This window comes from Ascaphus truei, assembly GCF_040206685.1.
Source record: "Ascaphus truei isolate aAscTru1 chromosome 12 unlocalized genomic scaffold, aAscTru1.hap1 SUPER_12_unloc_1, whole genome shotgun sequence".
NCBI lineage: Eukaryota > Metazoa > Chordata > Amphibia > Anura > Ascaphidae > Ascaphus > Ascaphus truei.
Genome location: NW_027453837.1, coordinates 1,057,345 through 1,075,291, shown reverse-complemented (window position 1 = coordinate 1,075,291; position 17,947 = coordinate 1,057,345). Strand labels below are relative to the sequence as shown.

The window sequence follows — 17,947 nt, the reverse complement described above, 5'->3', positions numbered from 1 at the left end:
TTATTTTTGGGGGAGGCACATTGACTGATAATATATTAATCTGTACCACTTTAAGGTACAGATGATTACATTATTATGACAATATTTGGGGGGCATTTGTGGCTTGGTATTGCTGTTGGTTGTTTTAATTTCAATTTCTTATGTGGATGTGATTGTTTATTTTTTTCCTGCTTAATGCTAATAAAATGTTTGCGATTGGTGTTTGTTTGTAGTTAATGTTGTGTTATATTAGCTAATGCATTTTATGGTTATTTCAGATATTGTTTGAATTTATTTCTTTGTCTTTTAATGTTTACATTCATTAATGTTGTAGTAATTCATTGGTTTGATTGGTTAATGCTACTATTCATTGTGAGTTGGTTTAGGAATTAATTGGTTTCATTGGTTAATGGTTTAATTAATTCATTGTTCATGTTGTTTATTGCTTGTATTCATTGGCTTAGCTGGCTACTGTTTTTATTTACTTTATTTAGGTATGCTAATGCAGTGTTTAATAATGGGCAAATAATCTTTTATCCATATCTGGATAATAGTTATTTTGCACATTACTGTACTGTATGGGTTTGGGCGGAGAGTCGTGTATTGATGTTTGTTAAATCTTTTTTTAATATACATGTGTTTCATAGTGTAGATGTGCAGGTGGTCTCCGGAGCTGACCCGCGTTGGTTTTATGTCCGGTGACCCCCTGCTTCCTGAGATACAGGCACCTTTATGGGGTGCCGGTATCCCCTGCAGTTTCAAGCTTCCACGTCACGTGACCGGGACATTTAAATGCTGCAGGGGATACCGGCACCCCATAACGGGGCCTGTATCTCCTGAAGTAGGGGGTCCTCGGACCTGAAACCAATGCGGTTCAGCTCCGGAGACCCCCTGCTCATGTACACTATTATTAAAATGATTTTAATTACTGTACGATCGCTTGTGTAACAGCATTGCATGGAGATGGCAAATCACCATGCAAATCTTACATGCAGCTTTTTTTTCTATCAGCTAGCGTATGGGAAGTTTAAGAATGCTAGCAGGGGGGAAAAAAGCAACACGTACGCTGTGGGTGTTTTGAGCACATACGTTAAAAAATGGGCTCAAGGCCTTAGTGAAACGCGTCCCCGGCCTCACTTTTTAACGGACATGCTATTTTTTTTAACATTAGAACACAAACCCATTGAGCTTAGTGCATAGCCCCCATACAATACAATGAGGCTGGAGCTTTTCAGGCTTTTCATTCTCTCCCTTCATTTACATTTCACAAAACAATCTAACAGCTGTTTAGATTACAGATATTCAAAGACATACTAACATATGTTTTAGAAATATAAACTATATTTTAAACTTGATAGAAGTTATACGATATGTAGCAAGCTGTGCAAAAAAAATTCAGTATAATAAGGCAGAACTATGCTTATAGGAGATCATGTTAATATGGATATTAAGTTAAAGGTGACACTGTATGCTTATATGTGTGTTTATTTCCCAGAATCCATAGCTGCAGTGGAAACATGGTATAACACAAGATAATGGTGATATGCCAGGTTACAGACAATATACGATATACAATATTTCCTCTACAGAGGAGAGTAGAAAGGTTTGCAGATTGATACATTGAATCAAACACTGAATGTTTTCAATTTAGAGAGATACCTTCCCCCTGAGATTATTATTGTAGATTGGTTGCAACATATATCACTGTTACACTAGTTTGTAAGAGTAGCTAATGATAGCAATTGTATAGGAGATAGTTACTTAGTAGGATTGGTTAGTGGATATTGTGACACATTTGAGCACTAAGTAGTTATTTGCATAGAAAATGATCACACTAGTGTTATTAACTTGGTCGCTTGAGCACCTGTTTAGGTAAAAGTAATCACCATGTTGGTTTAGGCACATAATAATAATAATAATAATAATAATAATAATATTATTATTATTATTATTATTATTATTATTATTATATGTTAGATTTCATTCACTGAGGTTGTCACAAACAACGTATTAATTTTATTTTACTTATTTCTGTGGGGAAAAAAATTATGGTCTCCAAAAAATTAGAGTATTGAATGTATTAATTCCAATACATATGTAATGCATTTTATCTATAAATAATAAAAGAACAAAACAGCATTGGATACGTTATAGATAATATATTAATTAGAGGAGGTGAACTATTGGAAAAAAACAACTGTTTTTCTCTTCACCACTTAAAGTAAAGATTGGTAGGTTCATGTGTAATGTTTGTTCATAGTAATAGTGTAACAAGTATTAAAAGTGAAGGCTTATTAAGAATGGGATATTGAGTGCAGCTTTGGGGAAAATATCTCTTCAATTTGTAGTTACAAATAACTAACTGACTTATTCAGGATACATAAGAAATCTATAGTTTAAAAAAGAATGAACAGTATGAGAAGATACATTAATTAATAATAAAAAAACATATTGAAACAATGGAAATATATCCTTATCCAGATCTGCCTAAATGGTGAAATAGTTTGACAAGCATTGGAAAAAAGATTCAAAAACACAGCAACAATTAATGCATAATTAAATAGTCATCTTAAATGCTAATATTGTATCTGAAAAATAAAAAACAAGTCTTGATATAGTTCAGCTTCTGTTTAAATGTATTAGATAGTGTGTATTTACATTGGTAATTTTAATATTTCATATGCAGTGATATAGTTCAATAAATAAGGAATGAGGATACGTTTAATAGATATCTTTAAATACAGGCCCCTGTTCAGTCTAGTTATATTACTCTAACATCAGATGTTCATCTTTATTTAGAAAATACACAATACATTATGGAATATTTAATTTGTGCTTAAACTATAACACATTGGGTATACACATATACAGACTTGGTATTTTATTTAAAAGCAAACTACTGTGACTGGAGCATTAGAGGGAAGCCAAAGAGCCCGGTTAGGAGCTGATCAGATCACACAGAGCAGTGACAGCGAGAAGACATTGAGGGAAGCCCCATTTATAGCGCAGCACTGCCACCGTGTGGTGCTCTGGGAACTGCAGGCATTAAGGAAACGAGCCGCGCGGTTCTGCTTCTTTGTGTCTCTGTGTTCGGGTTTATAATAATAACACAATGTGAACATTAGAAGAAGAGGAACCAAGAAAGTCCCATTGAAGCAATGATCTGGGAAAGAAAACCCCTCATATTACATTTCACCGATTAAAGATCATTTGAATACTTGGTATAAGTACATGTTCCATGTCAGAGAGCTCTGTGCTGTATCTGTGCAAACACTAATGTTATCACATTAAATCTTTTTAATTGTCCCACTTACAAGCACTAAATAAATAATAACTTTATTAGGACGATATCGGTCTGAGGCGGGATTTTTGAACATCGCAACGGCTTTCACAGAACCAATCAGAGCGAAGGGCGGGACCAAAGCAGCCAATCACAGCGACCTGCATCCATAAATACGCAGCTGCAGCGTTTTTTTTCTATATTAGTTCCTGACCGGAGACGCGCACTGACACAGCAGCACAGGATGGCCCGGACCAAGCAGACCGCCCGGAAATCCACCGGAGGGAAGGCTCCCCGTAAGCAGCTAGCGACCAAGGCTGCCAGAAAGAGCGCTCCGGCCACCGGCGGAGTGAAGAAGCCTCACCGCTACCGGCCCGGTACTGTGGCTCTCAGGGAGATCCGCCGCTACCAGAAGTCCACCGAGCTGCTCATCCGCAAGCTGCCCTTCCAGCGCCTGGTCCGGGAGATCGCCCAGGACTTCAAGACTGACCTGCGCTTCCAGAGCTCGGCTGTCATGGCTCTGCAGGAGGCCAGCGAGGCTTATCTGGTGGGGCTCTTCGAGGACACCAACCTGTGCGCTATCCACGCCAAGAGGGTCACCATCATGCCCAAGGACATCCAGCTGGCCCGCAGGATCAGAGGGGAGAGAGCTTAGGCCGGCTGCACCCTGACTTCGTTTACACCCCAAAATCAAAGGCTCTTTTAAGAGCCACCACATTTTCAATGAAATTGCCTGATCAATATTAACACACGGATACTGATCTCTATATAGAGAGTTAAAGAAGTGTGTTATCCTTGTATCAACATATGTACTTGATGTGTGACAATATAGATAAACGCACCTTCAATATTTGTGTATTCTTTGTCATGTGATATATAGACTTGCATGCATAGTCACCATTTCATGCTGTATATGGCTGCACGTAAAGACAAACCTGTAAATGTCCCCCCTCCCATGTGCCACTGGTGATTATACTGAAGTGTTAGGGAATAGCGTGTGCTTCATGCTTTCAATGTGATGTAAACACATTTATTTTATAACATGGTGATAAATACGTTTTTCTGATGTCAACTACACTATTTTAATTTTTATTCTCTATAAACCGTGTATGTGAATATTATGTAGACACAAACAAAACCATAATGTCACCTAATATGTCAGTTTGTCTGAGAAACATTTATTCGTGCCATAGGTTAGGGACTACAAACTTACACATGCACCTTACAGTGCTCGCAGTATCAATGCATATACACTTATGCTCTGGCAGTGTAACACAAACCCCTGCATGGGACAAGTTGGAGAAACATTCCCAGTTACACATTATGTGCACAGCTCTCTATGTGGGGTTGTGGTGGCTCTTAAAAGAGCCTTTGTGTTTGTAAGAGGCTGAAGTTGTCGGTCTCACTTCTTAGGAGCTGCCGCCCTCTTGGGCTTTGCTGCTTTGGGTTTGGCTGCCTTGGCCTTAGCTGGACTCTTAGCAGTTTTTGGCTTCGCAGCCTTTTTAGCCGCCGGGCTCTTCACAGCCTTCCTGGGCTTGGCAGCTTTAGACTTCTTCGGGCTTTTTGCTGGCTTCTTGGCGGCCGCCGGTTTCTTGACCTTTTTGGGGCTTTTCTTCACTCCCGCCGGAGCCTTTTTGGGTTTCTTGGGGGACTTGGCGGGTTTCTTTGCCACTGGCTTCTTGGGTTTCCCCACATCCTTTTTCTTGGCCGCCTTCTCCTTGCTCTCCAGCTGCTTCTTATTCAGCTTGAACGATCCGGAGGCTCCGCTCCCTTTCAGCTGGATCATGGTTTCCTTGCTCACCAAGCCCTTGAGAGCCAGCTTCAGGCGGCTGTTATTCTTCTCCACATCGTAGCCTCCTGCAGCCAGAGCCTTCTTCAGAGCGGACAGGGAGACCCCGCTGCGCTCCTTAGAGGCGGACACAGCTCTCACTATCAGATCGGACACGCTGGGACCGGACTTTGCTGGGCGGCTTTTCGAGGCTCCGGCCGCTTTCTTCGGCTGCTTCTTCTTGGCGGCGCTTTCAGCTGGAGGAGGAGGAGCAGGAGCGGTCTCGGCCATTGCAGCTGCAGGTAAAATCCCCCAACACACTGACAGAAAGTTATACTGGGGGCGGGGACCTGCCGGGACTTATATAGAGAGCCTGCTGCTCTGTGATTGGTTAGTTATCGGAGTGAGCTTCTCTCTCATTGGGTATAATCACTAAGCCCCGCCCCTGACTCTCATCCTCCCGGATCACAAACACTGCTCTGACTTTGTGTTTCTGAGGCTGCAAGAAAAGGGCATTTTATCCCCTAATTATTACTCACATCCCCCCTTCTTGCATGCAATTTATAAGGAATTATATTCTCTTCACTGCTGTATCATTTTTCTGCTGGGAAAGTACAAACACAATTAGGAATAATGGGTGAAAGTTCGGCTCTGTAGCCCGGGATTTGCCAGATTTCATTCATATCTGTCTATTTCTGTCACTTTTACTTTGCTCAGACTAAATGTGCAACCTCCATCCTCATACAGTGACACTAAGGACATATTATTCTACAGTATCAGTTTAAAATAATGTGCATATAAATATATAAACATGGTCTGGGGATTCACTATATATGTACAAGTAGCACAATAATTCCTGTGCAGTGTACATTGCTATTTCATGTTGTTCCATTTCCCCGGTACTAAGCTCTGTATTATTCCATTGTCAGTTATGAATATTGGTTATTAAATGGGAGATTCGAAAAGTTTTGTATTCCATCTGTTCTGCAAATGAATAGTTTATAATGATATGTATGTAAATTATGTTTTCTAAAAACAATCATAGTAACATACACATCATGTGAATGACAGTACATATATTTTAATAATGTAATAATCAAACAACTATTTTGTTTAAGCTTTATAATACAATTGGGAAGTGTTAAAAATATGTTTATTTGTGGGTTACAAAAAAATGTGTATGTGATATTAATGGAAGATTAGGTTATTAATCACCCTGTGTGTTACATAACTATGTAATGTCACTATTAGCACTATGTATAGGAACTGACATGTTTTGTGACCATTGTCACCAGAGACCAGAACTTTTAACATCTTTACATCAGGATCACTATCACCAGAAAATAATAATAATAATAAAAATAATAGTACGTTCTTGTATAGCGCTGCTAGTTTTATGTAGCACTTTACAGGGGCATTTTGCAGACACAGTCCTTGCCCCGTGGAGCTTACAATCTATTTTGTTGGAGCCAGAGACACAGGGAGATAAAATGACTTGCCCAAGGTCACAAGTAGTTGACACTAGGAGTTGAACCAGGCTTCAAACTCACTCTCAATGCCAGTGTGTTTTACTCAGTGTTTACTCACGGAGCCACTCCTTCTCCCGAATGACACACTAGTTGAATAAACAAAAGTTTATTCTGGCAAGCCAGGAAACACACAACATACATGTGACGGTTGGGGTAGCCAGCCTCACATAATAAGGTAAAGCCTGGCTTCTCTCAGCTGTGTCTCCGTAAAACTCCCACTTGCTCCGCTGACCGGGCTTCTCTGGCGCTTCTCAGCTGAGATCAGTGCTTGTGTATGCTCTTTAACACAAAGCACTTTTTAAAAGCCTGCCAGCGCGTCTCCGATCGCCTCCATAGGTTGTCTGGTTCCCTACACCGGCCTCACTCCTTACATAGCCCCTGCTGGATATCCTTAACATGGAGCTGGGGCCCTTGACCAATCACAATATGTATTGTGACGTTGCCGCCAAACACAGGATGAGCGCTCGCCCTGCTGCACAAATGGGGGAAGGGGATCAGCTTAAGTGCTCAAGACCAACCCTGCAATAGGTCCCCCTGGTCAGCCCCAAATATCCCGCTTGGAAGGCGCCACCAGGTCTGCGGGAAACAATTGGCTCTAGCCCAGTGAAAGCCGGACCCCGGACCTTATTTCTAGCCCTTTCCTGCTCACCATTTTTTTTCACCATGAGCCTTAATGGTCCCCAGGCCTGAGCCTGGGGTGGGCATGCTTTCCCCCGATGGGGAACAATGACAGCCCTTGTGCTTTCTTCTCCTCCCAGCACAAGACTGACTAAATGTGATACTGTGAGGATTCACTGTTCTGCTCCTCCTGCCCCTTTAACCCTCACTTGCCCATTGGACTACCATAACACTCAAGAGTGGCAAACTGGGGTGGAACTTACGCACGGTGCGCGGGTTCTGTGCAGTCCCCTTCGGTCTCTGGGCATGGAGCGCATTCTTGCTCCTCCTGTCTTGATGCGCAGCGCGCATGCATGGTACACGGTCTTCCCTGTGGTCTGCGGTCTCCGCCCCTCTGACCCGCCCCCGTCCTGGCATCACCCCTATGCAGCGCGGTTACGCCCCTCACTCCGCCTCTACCTCAGCGGGTCCTGCCTCTGGTACCCGGCCCTGTCCTGATATCACTGTTATGCGGCGCAGTTGCGCCCCTCCTCTATCTCCATGGGTCTCGCCTCTGGTTTCTGCCCTCATGGCGGTGCGGGTGTCGTGGCGCACAATGACAGCGCGTGACCAGGTCACCTACGGGTTTTGCGGGGGGCATGCACAAATTCTGACGCGGTAGCTATTGGCTGTGTAATAGGACACACCTGCATGATCCAGCAGCCTATCCTGTCCGCACGTCTGCTTCCTGGTTGCCTCCCATTGGTGGGAGGTCCTATAAATATGCTCTCAGAGCTCCCAGTCATTGCCGAGCATAACCTCTGTTTGTGTGACGCTGCACTCATCACCTAGTTCCTGTCTGCCTGAACCCTGCTGCCTGACCCTGCATGGATACTACTCTGTGATGCTCTCCTGCACTGACCTTGGCTTTGGCAACGACTACTCTGTGATGCTCTCCTGCACTGACCCTGGATTTGGAACCACGGCGACGCTACTCTCTCCTGCACTGACCCTTGCTTGGCTCCACGACTACTCTACGCTCTACCACCCTGACCCTGGCTACGTACCCCAACAATCCGCTGCTCTATACTCCAAGATTCACAAGTACCTCACTTGCCCTGTCTTCTGTTACCCTGATCCGGCCTGTACGACTGTCCTATACTCTAGATGTGCCCTCGTGGTTGTGGTTGGCGTTCTATACAAATCCCTACCTCAGCCCCACGGTCACGCCTCGTTTGTAGTGAGCTACGGGTTACAGATACTCCCACTTGGAAGTCTCTGCAAGGGGCGGGCTCATGGACTGTACCCATCTTGGATAGGCTTACACAGGCCATGAGTCACCACCTTACTTCCTTCACTGGGGGGTCACTGGCTCATAGATTAACCTGTTAGTGCTCTGAACATAATAGGGACTTCCATAATAGATACACTATGTGGGAAAGAGAGGTATTATGGGACATACCCTGTTACACTGGATAGAGGTAGTTTGGGCAGTTAACACGCAGGTGGCCCAGCCAGTTACACAAGGAGCACTGGCCCTCGTGGGCAACCTCCATCGGCTCTACTTCAACACCCTGGGTTTTTGACTTCTTCCCCCCCTGGTTTGCTGGCCTGGGGAGGGTCAGCTACCTTAGGTCTTTTGACCGCCAGCACTGGAGTAAGGGAAAGGAAACGCTTTTCCAACTGAGGCCGTGTGGCCACTGTCACGATGGACGGAACGTATCAACAATTTTATATTTTAGGGAAATAGATTGAGCACACAAGTTGAGCAAAATAAACTGACATTTATTTCCTTAATAGACAGACACACGACAACCTTAGAATATACTTGACAAAACACTTACTGAGGAAGAGAATGGGATAGAATGTCCAGAAGTAAAACAAAGCACCAGAATATTGTCTTTTAAAATGCTGTCCTTTTGCAAGGGGCGTAAATTGCCAGCCCAATAAGTCTGTGAATATTGCAAAGTTCTTTCTGGTCCATTGGGGTTCGTTAGATAACCCCCAGCACTAACGGAATCCTGAAGAAGTGTTATGTCCTTGGTTCTGATGTAATTAACTTGTTGCGTTAGGGAATCGTTGCTGCTGCTCTTATCCGCTTGTAGAAGCAAAGTGGAAATTTGTTCACATTGTAAAAGAGAGACAAAAGACAACGGGGATAGCTTAGGGAGCACCCCTTCGCGGGAACCTCCATCCCACCAATGTCCATCTTGCCCCCAGTTTGCAGATGGGTACTACAGGGATTTCCAGTTGATACAGCGCCTGTGCCACTCTGACACCTGGGCTGCTTACCATATGAGTGCTCCCCTTTTTACCTGGCTTCTCCCAGGCTAGGAGTTGGACCCAAGGTGTGAACTAGCCCAGATGACTAACAGGATCTCCTGGTCAGCGAGCATCCCGGTTAATTCACACTTTGTGGCTCTGGGGCTTTCATCTGCAACACTTACCTAGATCCATAGGCATTGCCCTAACAGGGAGTCTCTGAAGTTTGCAGAAGGAAGTGCCCCCAGCTCATCGGTGTAAAACATGTGGTTACTGGTTGCATTGCAAAGGCAAGTAGAAAAAGCCTCATCCTGCCTGTACATTTAAAACTGCAGCCAGAAAGGCACTTTATCAAAAATATATGTTCTATTTGTCCTAAAGTCATCACTGGAGATATCGGCATTCAGCCGTGCCTGGGATGTCTGCCAGCAAGTAGGCAAGCCATGTGACAGTGCGAAGGCTCCCCTTAGACCACCACCGGGGCTAGGTAAGCCCTTTCAGCACAAGGCTGTTCAGTGGGACAGCGGCATTCCCTTTCTGTAGCCCATCGCTGGGAGTTCTGGAGAGCCGGATCCTGCCTGATGTCCTTGGAGAAGCAAAGGCAGGGAAGCTCAGTGTAGCAGGCGGGACGCTGATGTGGTAGTGGTTGTGGCCACTATTTGTGGGGCTAAGCACCCGGAGGCCGAGACCCTGAAGACTATCTCAGAGGCGGACCTCAACCCTCCAGGGCTTTCCCCAGTTGTCATTCCTACTATGGCGTATAATTGTGAGGCTCTGTTTGCCATGTTGGGTCAAGGCGCAATGGCAGACCATCACCTCCAGTTATCCTAAATACTGAGAGACCTTGTCAGACCTTCTCCTGCCCTATCCCAGACCTCGAAATGAGGCCCCAGTACCTCCCTGGGGTCTGATAATTTATAAATAACATACCTCCCCACACACCACATTTTTCACCATTGTGTCCAGTATTTTTGGACAAGACACTTGGCAACCCTAGTGCTGGCAAGCCAAGTACTTCCAGAAGCTGACTCTACATGAGACACTAGCCGAGGTTGAGTCAGCCATGAGCCAGAGGGGCTGAACGAGAGATTGACCGAGACATTGCCGGTGAATCTGTCTCCATGAGAGCAACCTTGCTGGCTTAGGAATGTGCCACACAGGCGCTTTGACTTCTGGCCGCCAAGATGACGGACGACGGTGTGCCCCCGAGTACACAGCAAGAAAAGTGTGTACTGACCCCTGCTACTATGCCGGTTAGGAGAGCACCCCAAATTGTTGACTCTCTGCAAGTCACCAAGCCATGTGGGTCAGCCGGGTGCCGAAGATGCTGTAGCAAAGACGGAAGAGGATGCCCATTAGGGCCAGTGCTCCCGGGGAGACCAGTTAAACCATCTGCAGATGAGTACCCCAACACATCCCAATCAAGTATCCCCAATCTGGGGCAAAGTCCCCAAACAACAGGGCTTACCGACTATGAGAGGCTAGCCCCAGCAAAGGAACCACAAGCAGTCGTGCGGTTCCAGCGGAGGACCAAGTCAGCGATCCCTACGGCTGTGTGCAGCCATCAGGCTGGAGGACTATGCAGTCCATAGAAGAACAGTTTTGCGTCCAGGGGTCCCAGGTAATCGGCAGGCGTTTGGACTGGGGGACCCCAACACTACAGCACCTCTTGAGCAACCTGATATGGTTAGTCCAGAGCATCCAATCCCAGGAACGGGGATGCGGGTGGAGCTGCCAGAGGATGCTATTTGACTGCTTTCACAGGGTGCAAATGTTGGGTAGTTACCCTGGCTTAGGTGCCTTTGGTGCTGCTGCCAGACACAGTGTTTCTTGTTCCCCAGCTTTTGGTGCCAAAGAGTGTCATGATCTGTGAAGAGAAAAGGCAGGTAAGACCAGACAAAGCCCAACCAAGCAAAACCTGTGTCCCTAATTACTTGAATACCAACCCCCCCCCCCCCACCTTTTTCAAATCCTCTGACAGTGTGACGGAGGGTGAACGGCCAGAGCTCAGTGAGTGGTCCCCCGATATGGAGGGCATGAGACCTCAGTTGGCTGAGTCTGTCTGTTCAGTCCCCCAAACCATATGTGTTTTTTGTACTGGGCCAGCTATGGGCAGAGAGGGGCCAGCTATTGTGTCACTGGGTGGGTAGGAAACAGAGTTTATAGGGAGCTAAGGAGATCCTGCTTATGGGGCATTAAGGGGTTGCTCACACCAGAGCCTGTCTAGTGCAAATGTTCTGTGGGTTGAAGGCATCCCAGGAGGCATCAGCGTTTGACCGGTCCCGGCAAACCTGCCGAAAGGCATGGCCAGGGGACAGTGTGAGAGCTCCCAGGAGAATGCCACCGGGACTAGGTGAGCATTTCCAGTGAGAGGCTGGGAGTGAATCGGCGGCATTTGTAGTATATAACCCTCCAAAGGGAGATTGAGAGAGCCAGGCTCTGCCCAACGCCCTTGCAGTAGCAATGGGAGAAGGCTTAGTGGAGCAGGGTGATACAGATCTGAAGCTCGCAGCTCCCCAGTGGGAGTGGAAGCAAAGCACGGCTGACTACCAAAATACCGTGTGCAATGGCCACCTCTGCCAGGCTTATTGTGCCCAATGTATAGGATTTTTTCTTTGTGTAACCCTTCCAGAAAAGAGCTAATCACTGATGTCTGGAAGTGGAAAACTGTATAAAGTGGGGATAGGGATGTGGTAACTACACATCAACACAAACATTTTATCATGCCGTGATGGTCTTCACCTACTGCTGACAGTCTTTACTTCAATCCTCTGCAGATGTGGGACCTGTCCTGTCAAGGCCACCCGCTTCATCGTCCGCTGACCTGGGACCTCTCCTGAAACCTGGTAAGTGAGAAGTAATGTTCCTTGATTGTAAGTGTCAAATCTATGGTGTGTCTTACAATCACTGGCAGCTTACACAAGAGGAAATACGGTAATACAAATAACACATATAGTCCATGTCCCCTCTGGACTTCCCCCTTGTTCCTCGGCCCCCCTGGTTCCCCATATTAAGAGATACACCATTGCTTATAGTTTATGTTGTTGTTTCTTGTTTATTTATTGTAAGGTCCGGGGGAACACCTCTCTCTAAAGGGGCTCCCCCCGTGACTTTACTCACCCCCGCTCCAGCTCTGCCTTCTCGCCGCTGCTGGTGGGATCTCCCTTCTCCTCCGCTTCCCGCGGCGGCTTCTGATCTCGCGTATACGCGCGCACGGCAGAGGACTTTTACGTCCTCCCTCAGGGGGAGTTCCCTCCCCCAGCTGAGGCCGCGCACGCCTCTCCCGCGCGGCGCACATGCCTGATGTGCGTGCACCGCTCACAAGCTGCACATCTAGCACAGCTGTGGTGAGTTTCTCCCTACCAATTCCTATCTTTCCTGGGACCGCTCCCTTGTTACTCCCCCTCTCCCTATTGGTCCTTCCTCCTACTTATACCTTGTTCAGCCATTCATTCTTTGACTGAGCATAGCTTTGTATGACCTGTGTTAACCACGGTCGTGCCTGCCTCAGTTCCTGTCTCTTTGTCTCCTTAGTGATCCCTTGCGTACTGAACCGGCCTGGCTGTGGATCCGCTCTGGTCTTCTACCCTTGGTTTGTATCCTGACCTCCTGGACTCGCCGACCCCTTCACCTCGGTTTGCGGATTCCGACCTACCTCCCGGCTCTGGACCCCAGGCTCTCGGTACCACCTATCTTCTGGAACCTCCCTTCTCGTCTGGCGAGTATCTTACTTTATCTTATACTCCCAGACGGTTCCAGACGCCTATTTTCCACTTTCCAGGCGTGTCCCGTAGCTGTGGGTGCAGTTTGTTACCCATCTCACCTCAGTTTCGGGGTCCCTCCTTGTCCGTGGTGAGCACAGCGTAACATTTATTTAACACAGATATGATCGCACAGATTAATTTACATTAATGTTTTATAAAGTACAAGCAATTTTATTAAAATCTATCCCTATTAAAAATGTATTCTATATTTTATCAATGAGTAATTATATACATTTTGTTTACCCATTACACCTCTACAAGGGTTCACAACACAACACACACACCATACAGCAAAGTGGTTAGGGATAAATGCATGCAACTTATTTTTTTTCCCGCTGAGGACCTGATTTTGTGGCATTATGTGACTATGTTTAAATAGTCTGGGAGTGTTACCTTGCTAACATGCTTCCTCACCTTATTTCCCTTTCCAACATATGTTCTTATCAGGAATTGCACCTTTATAGCCAAGAAAAGTGCCTGGTGGCTGTTTGCCTTTAGCTGGATTTGCACAGCTTGTTACAGTTTAGGCTAAGCACTGCATGCAGGCGGCACGCTGAGAGGCAATTGAACCTGCGGGCTGTAGGGAGCTTGAGCGGGGGGGGGGGGGTGTGGTTTGAGCGGAGGGCTCTCCGTGCTGACCCTCCTCCCCCTCCCCCTTACCCCTCCCCAGTCGGTCCGTCCCCACACACACACACCATATATATATATATATATATATACACATATATACACATATATACACATGCACACACACGCGCACACACACTTCCCCCCCACCTTTTGGAGGTGGGGAAGCTGCCTCTAACACTCCTGACCCGGCGCTGATAGACTCACCAGCGCACCACGTGACGCGTCACCGCTCGGGATCGCAATTCTCTTGCTTCCCCTGGCGGCTGACGCGTCACAGCGCGTAGTGAGCCTCGCCGGAAAGAGGCAGCGGGGACAGATGGGCAGCAGGTAGGGGCTGGTGGTCCGCGCGCGCGGCCGTCCGCAGCGGGTCCTCAGCCTTAGGGCCGTTCTATAGTGGTGGGGGTGCGGTGAGTCAGCTCTTCTATACAAGGGCCGCGCGCGCACGCCAGGGAGCGGGGAGCCGACAGACAGCGGCGAAGACGGGAAAAATAATCTTTTTACGCTGCTACCGGCGCTGAATGTATGTATATGTGTGTATGTGTGTATATATGTATGTATGTATATGCATATATGCATGCATGTGTGTGTGTGTGTGTGTGTGTATTTGTGTGTTTGCACAAATGTTATACATTTGTGCACGGCTGCACACACTTTTTAACAGCCCTTAGGCCGTGCTTATAGTGCCTGCAACAGCGACACAACATCGCACAAACACAAAAGCATTGCCGCCGCCGCGTGCGCTTATAGTGCACACAACGTCGCCGTCGCGAAAACTTGAAGCCGGCAAATTTGATTTTTCAAGGGCCGTCGTTTCACGTGATGGTCCTTGAACCAATTAAATGCCCGGAATCCCGCGCCGCCGCCGCCCCGGCGAAACATAACTTTCGCCGGTGGCGACGGGTGACGTCACCCGTCGTGTCGCGTCACCATCGGCGGGACTATAACTATAGGCACAGCCTTAGGCCTTGGCCATGTTTGGCGCTTGCTGGCGGGAGCGTGCTGACGTGCGCTCCCGCTCAGCACTGAGCCCCCACAGCCGCAATTAGAGCGGCTTTAGTAGGGGCTCACCTATGCTTCCGCGCGCTTGTGGAAGCGCAGGTCTTAGGGGAATTTAAAATTCCCCCACTTGCCAGCGAGACAGGCCGGTCACGTGAGTGGTTCGCCCAATGAGGGCGAACCAGCTCCGAGACGTCACTGGCCCGCCCCCGGCCAGTGATGCGCCCGCCCCCGGCCCGACCCCTGACGGTCTGTCCCTCTTCTGCCTGATCATTGTCCCCCTTCTGCCCGATCCCAGCCCCCCTTCTGCCCGATCCCTGTCCCCCTTCTGCCCGATCCGTGTCCCCCTTCTGCCCGATCCGTGTCCCCCTTCTGCCCGATACCTGTCCCCCTTCTGCCCGATCCCTGTCCCCCTTCTGCCCCGATCCCTGTCCCCCTTCTGCCCCGATCCCTGTCCCCCTTCTGCCCCGATCCCTGTCCCCCTTCTGCCCGATCCGTGTCCCCCTTCTGCCCGATCCGTGTCCCCCTTCTGCCCGATCCGTGTCCCCCTTCTGCCCGATCCGTGTCCCCCTTCTGCCCGATCCGTGTCCCCCTTCTGCCCGATCCGTCCCCCTTCTGCACGATCCCTGTCCCCCTTCTGCCCTTATCCCTGTCCCCCTTCTGCCCGATCCCTGTCCCCCTTCTGCCCGATCCCTGTCTCCTGTGTGTGTGTGTGTCTGTGTGTGTGTATGCGTGTGTGTATGCATGTGTGTATGCGTGTGCGTGTGTATATGTGTGTGTGTGTGTCTGTGTGTCTGTGTGTGTGTGTGTGTGTGTGTGTGTGTGTGTGTGTGTGTGTGTGTGTGTGTGTGTGTGTGTGTCTGTGTGTGTGTGTGTGCGCGTGTGTGTGTGTGTGTGTATGCGTGTGTGTGTGTATGCATGTGTGTGTGTGTGCGCGTGTGTGCGTGCGTGAATATATTTATCAAAGTTGCACAATGTTAAAAAATAATTTATTCTCACATGTCTTTTTTTTATAACACACACACACACACACACACACACACACACACACACACACACACACACACACACACACACACACACACACACACACACACACACACACACACACACACACACACACACACACAATTTCGAAGCAGCACTGCCACCCTGTGGAGTAACTGTCAACTTCAGACATTTCTACTGGAGGATTTGTGTTTGCTGAACTTGTTTCCCCGGTCTGCATTTCTTCCACGTGTCACCTCATGCAGGGTAAATTAGACATAAAAGCAAATTAATAAAACAGGGATATTTATTCAAAAAAATACTGATGAATGTAGTTGATCATACACATCTAAATATTACAAATTAATTACATTTACAGATATATAGATGCAGACACAACATAATTAAATACATGAAATAGATGGCACACAAATGTGTTCGTGTGAGTTGGGCAATACTAGGCAAAGCAAATGTGATCACAGTTTTAATGAGATAAACTTCCAACCAATCCCATTACCACGCGGCCTTTTTTTATAAACAGTAACGGCTTTCACTGAGCCAATCAGACTAAAGACTTTTTCAGCCAATCAAAATCAAGGAACGTCTTCCAGTGCAATTCACTTTCTCCCCTCATGGGGTGTCTGTGGTTTTCACTCAGGTCCGCTCATACTGCATATAAGCAGCAGCTTTACCGCAATTACCTCATTCGCTTCTTGTTTTGACACTTTGCAGAATGACTGGTCGCGGCAAAGGAGGAAAAGGGCTCGGGAAAGGAGGCGCCAAGAGGCACAGGAAGGTTCTTCGTGACAACATCCAAGGCATTACCAAGCCAGCTATCCGCCGCCTGGCTCGCAGAGGAGGGGTGAAGCGCATCTCCGGTCTCATCTATGAAGAGACTCGTGGGGTGCTCAAGGTTTTCCTGGAGAATGTGATCCGGGACGCGGTCACCTACACCGAGCACGCTAAGAGGAAGACGGTCACCGCTATGGACGTGGTGTATGCTCTCAAGCGTCAGGGCCGCACTCTCTATGGATTCGGAGGCTAAACGGTGACACTTCTTACCAACTCTTGATACGGAATTTACATTCATTTAACCCAAAGGCTCTTTTAAGGGCCACCCACATTCTCCTGTATAGAGCTCTGGTTACACCGCCATCTTATTCTTACCCGTTTTCATGTTGCTGTCTCTGACGGGACTCAATATTTCATATTGGAAACTGGTTAGAGAAATACAATTCACTACAAAACCACCAGTATGTGACCGCATTTTGTTACAGCGCTTTATGTACGATTCTTTTCTATGAATTGACAAGTACACTCGTGAGTTATATAAACTTTGCTATACTCCCTTCATGCTATTAACTGCTCATTCATAAAGCAAACTACAAATATTGGTTTCACTTTTTGATATAACTTCTCTGAATTAGAAGTGTCTGCACTTGACATAGATTTAAATACGTGATTTTAATTGCTCGATCCATATACACATTTTTTTACATTACACATTAGTACAATCTGCAAAAGAAAATGTATCTGATAAATGCCTTATCTGTATTGATTTTAACCGCTATGAAAACAATTACATTTTTATAGACTTGCATAAAACAATGACAATGTTTGAGCATTCATTCATTATTATTTTGCTGTCTTTTCTGCTCTTAAAACAGAATCCCCAATGCAAATGTTTCATAAAATAGTCACTCTTTTTATATTCCATTAAATAGACCCATATATTGGGCATCATGTATCAGCTTTTGATGAGAAAAAAATGCAATCGGATTTTCTTTAGCACTTTCTGTGACTTTTATGATTCTTTGTCACAACTGTAAATCTCATACATATTGAACACGTTTTTTGGTTTTATGATCATAAATACAACCCCGCATTTCATGTGTAAAACACTCGGTTTGGGGATCTCGGAACAATTATACAGAGAAGGTAAAAAGGCGCCAAAGCTTTACTATCTGTCATTCAAACAAAGACCACACGGTGGCAGTATTGTTTTGGAAATGATCTGGATTCTGGAGACCTGGATTTTTCACAATGATCTGAATCAAAGGTTTCACCTCCAGATATTTGTGTTAAATACGTTTTGCGGATTCCCTTTAATATAATTAGTGAATTAAGTTGAAAATCAACAGGACTCTAGCATCAC

The 17,947-nt window shown here is 46.6% G+C and overlaps 3 protein-coding genes across 3 annotated transcripts; 2 read left to right on the top strand and 1 right to left on the bottom strand.

The window, feature by feature from the left end:
• Positions 1 to 3,479: 3,479 nt before the first annotated feature.
• LOC142473439 (histone H3) lies at positions 3,480 to 3,949 on the top strand. Its single transcript, XM_075580681.1, has one exon. It carries the CDS (start codon positions 3,504 to 3,506, stop codon positions 3,912 to 3,914), a length of 411 nt encoding a protein of 136 aa, XP_075436796.1. The 5' UTR covers positions 3,480 to 3,503; the 3' UTR covers positions 3,915 to 3,949.
• A 581-nt stretch (positions 3,950 to 4,530) lies between these two features.
• LOC142473438 (histone H1-like) lies at positions 4,531 to 5,376 on the bottom strand. Its single transcript, XM_075580680.1, has one exon. The coding sequence runs from the start codon at positions 5,316 to 5,318 to the stop codon at positions 4,662 to 4,664; it is 657 nt and encodes a 218-aa protein (XP_075436795.1). The 5' UTR covers positions 5,319 to 5,376; the 3' UTR covers positions 4,531 to 4,661.
• An 11,149-nt stretch (positions 5,377 to 16,525) lies between these two features.
• Positions 16,526 to 16,837, top strand: LOC142473413 (histone H4). The gene has a single exon (XM_075580659.1). The coding sequence runs from the start codon at positions 16,526 to 16,528 to the stop codon at positions 16,835 to 16,837; it is 312 nt and encodes a 103-aa protein (XP_075436774.1).
• The last annotated feature ends 1,110 nt before the right edge of the window (positions 16,838 to 17,947 follow it).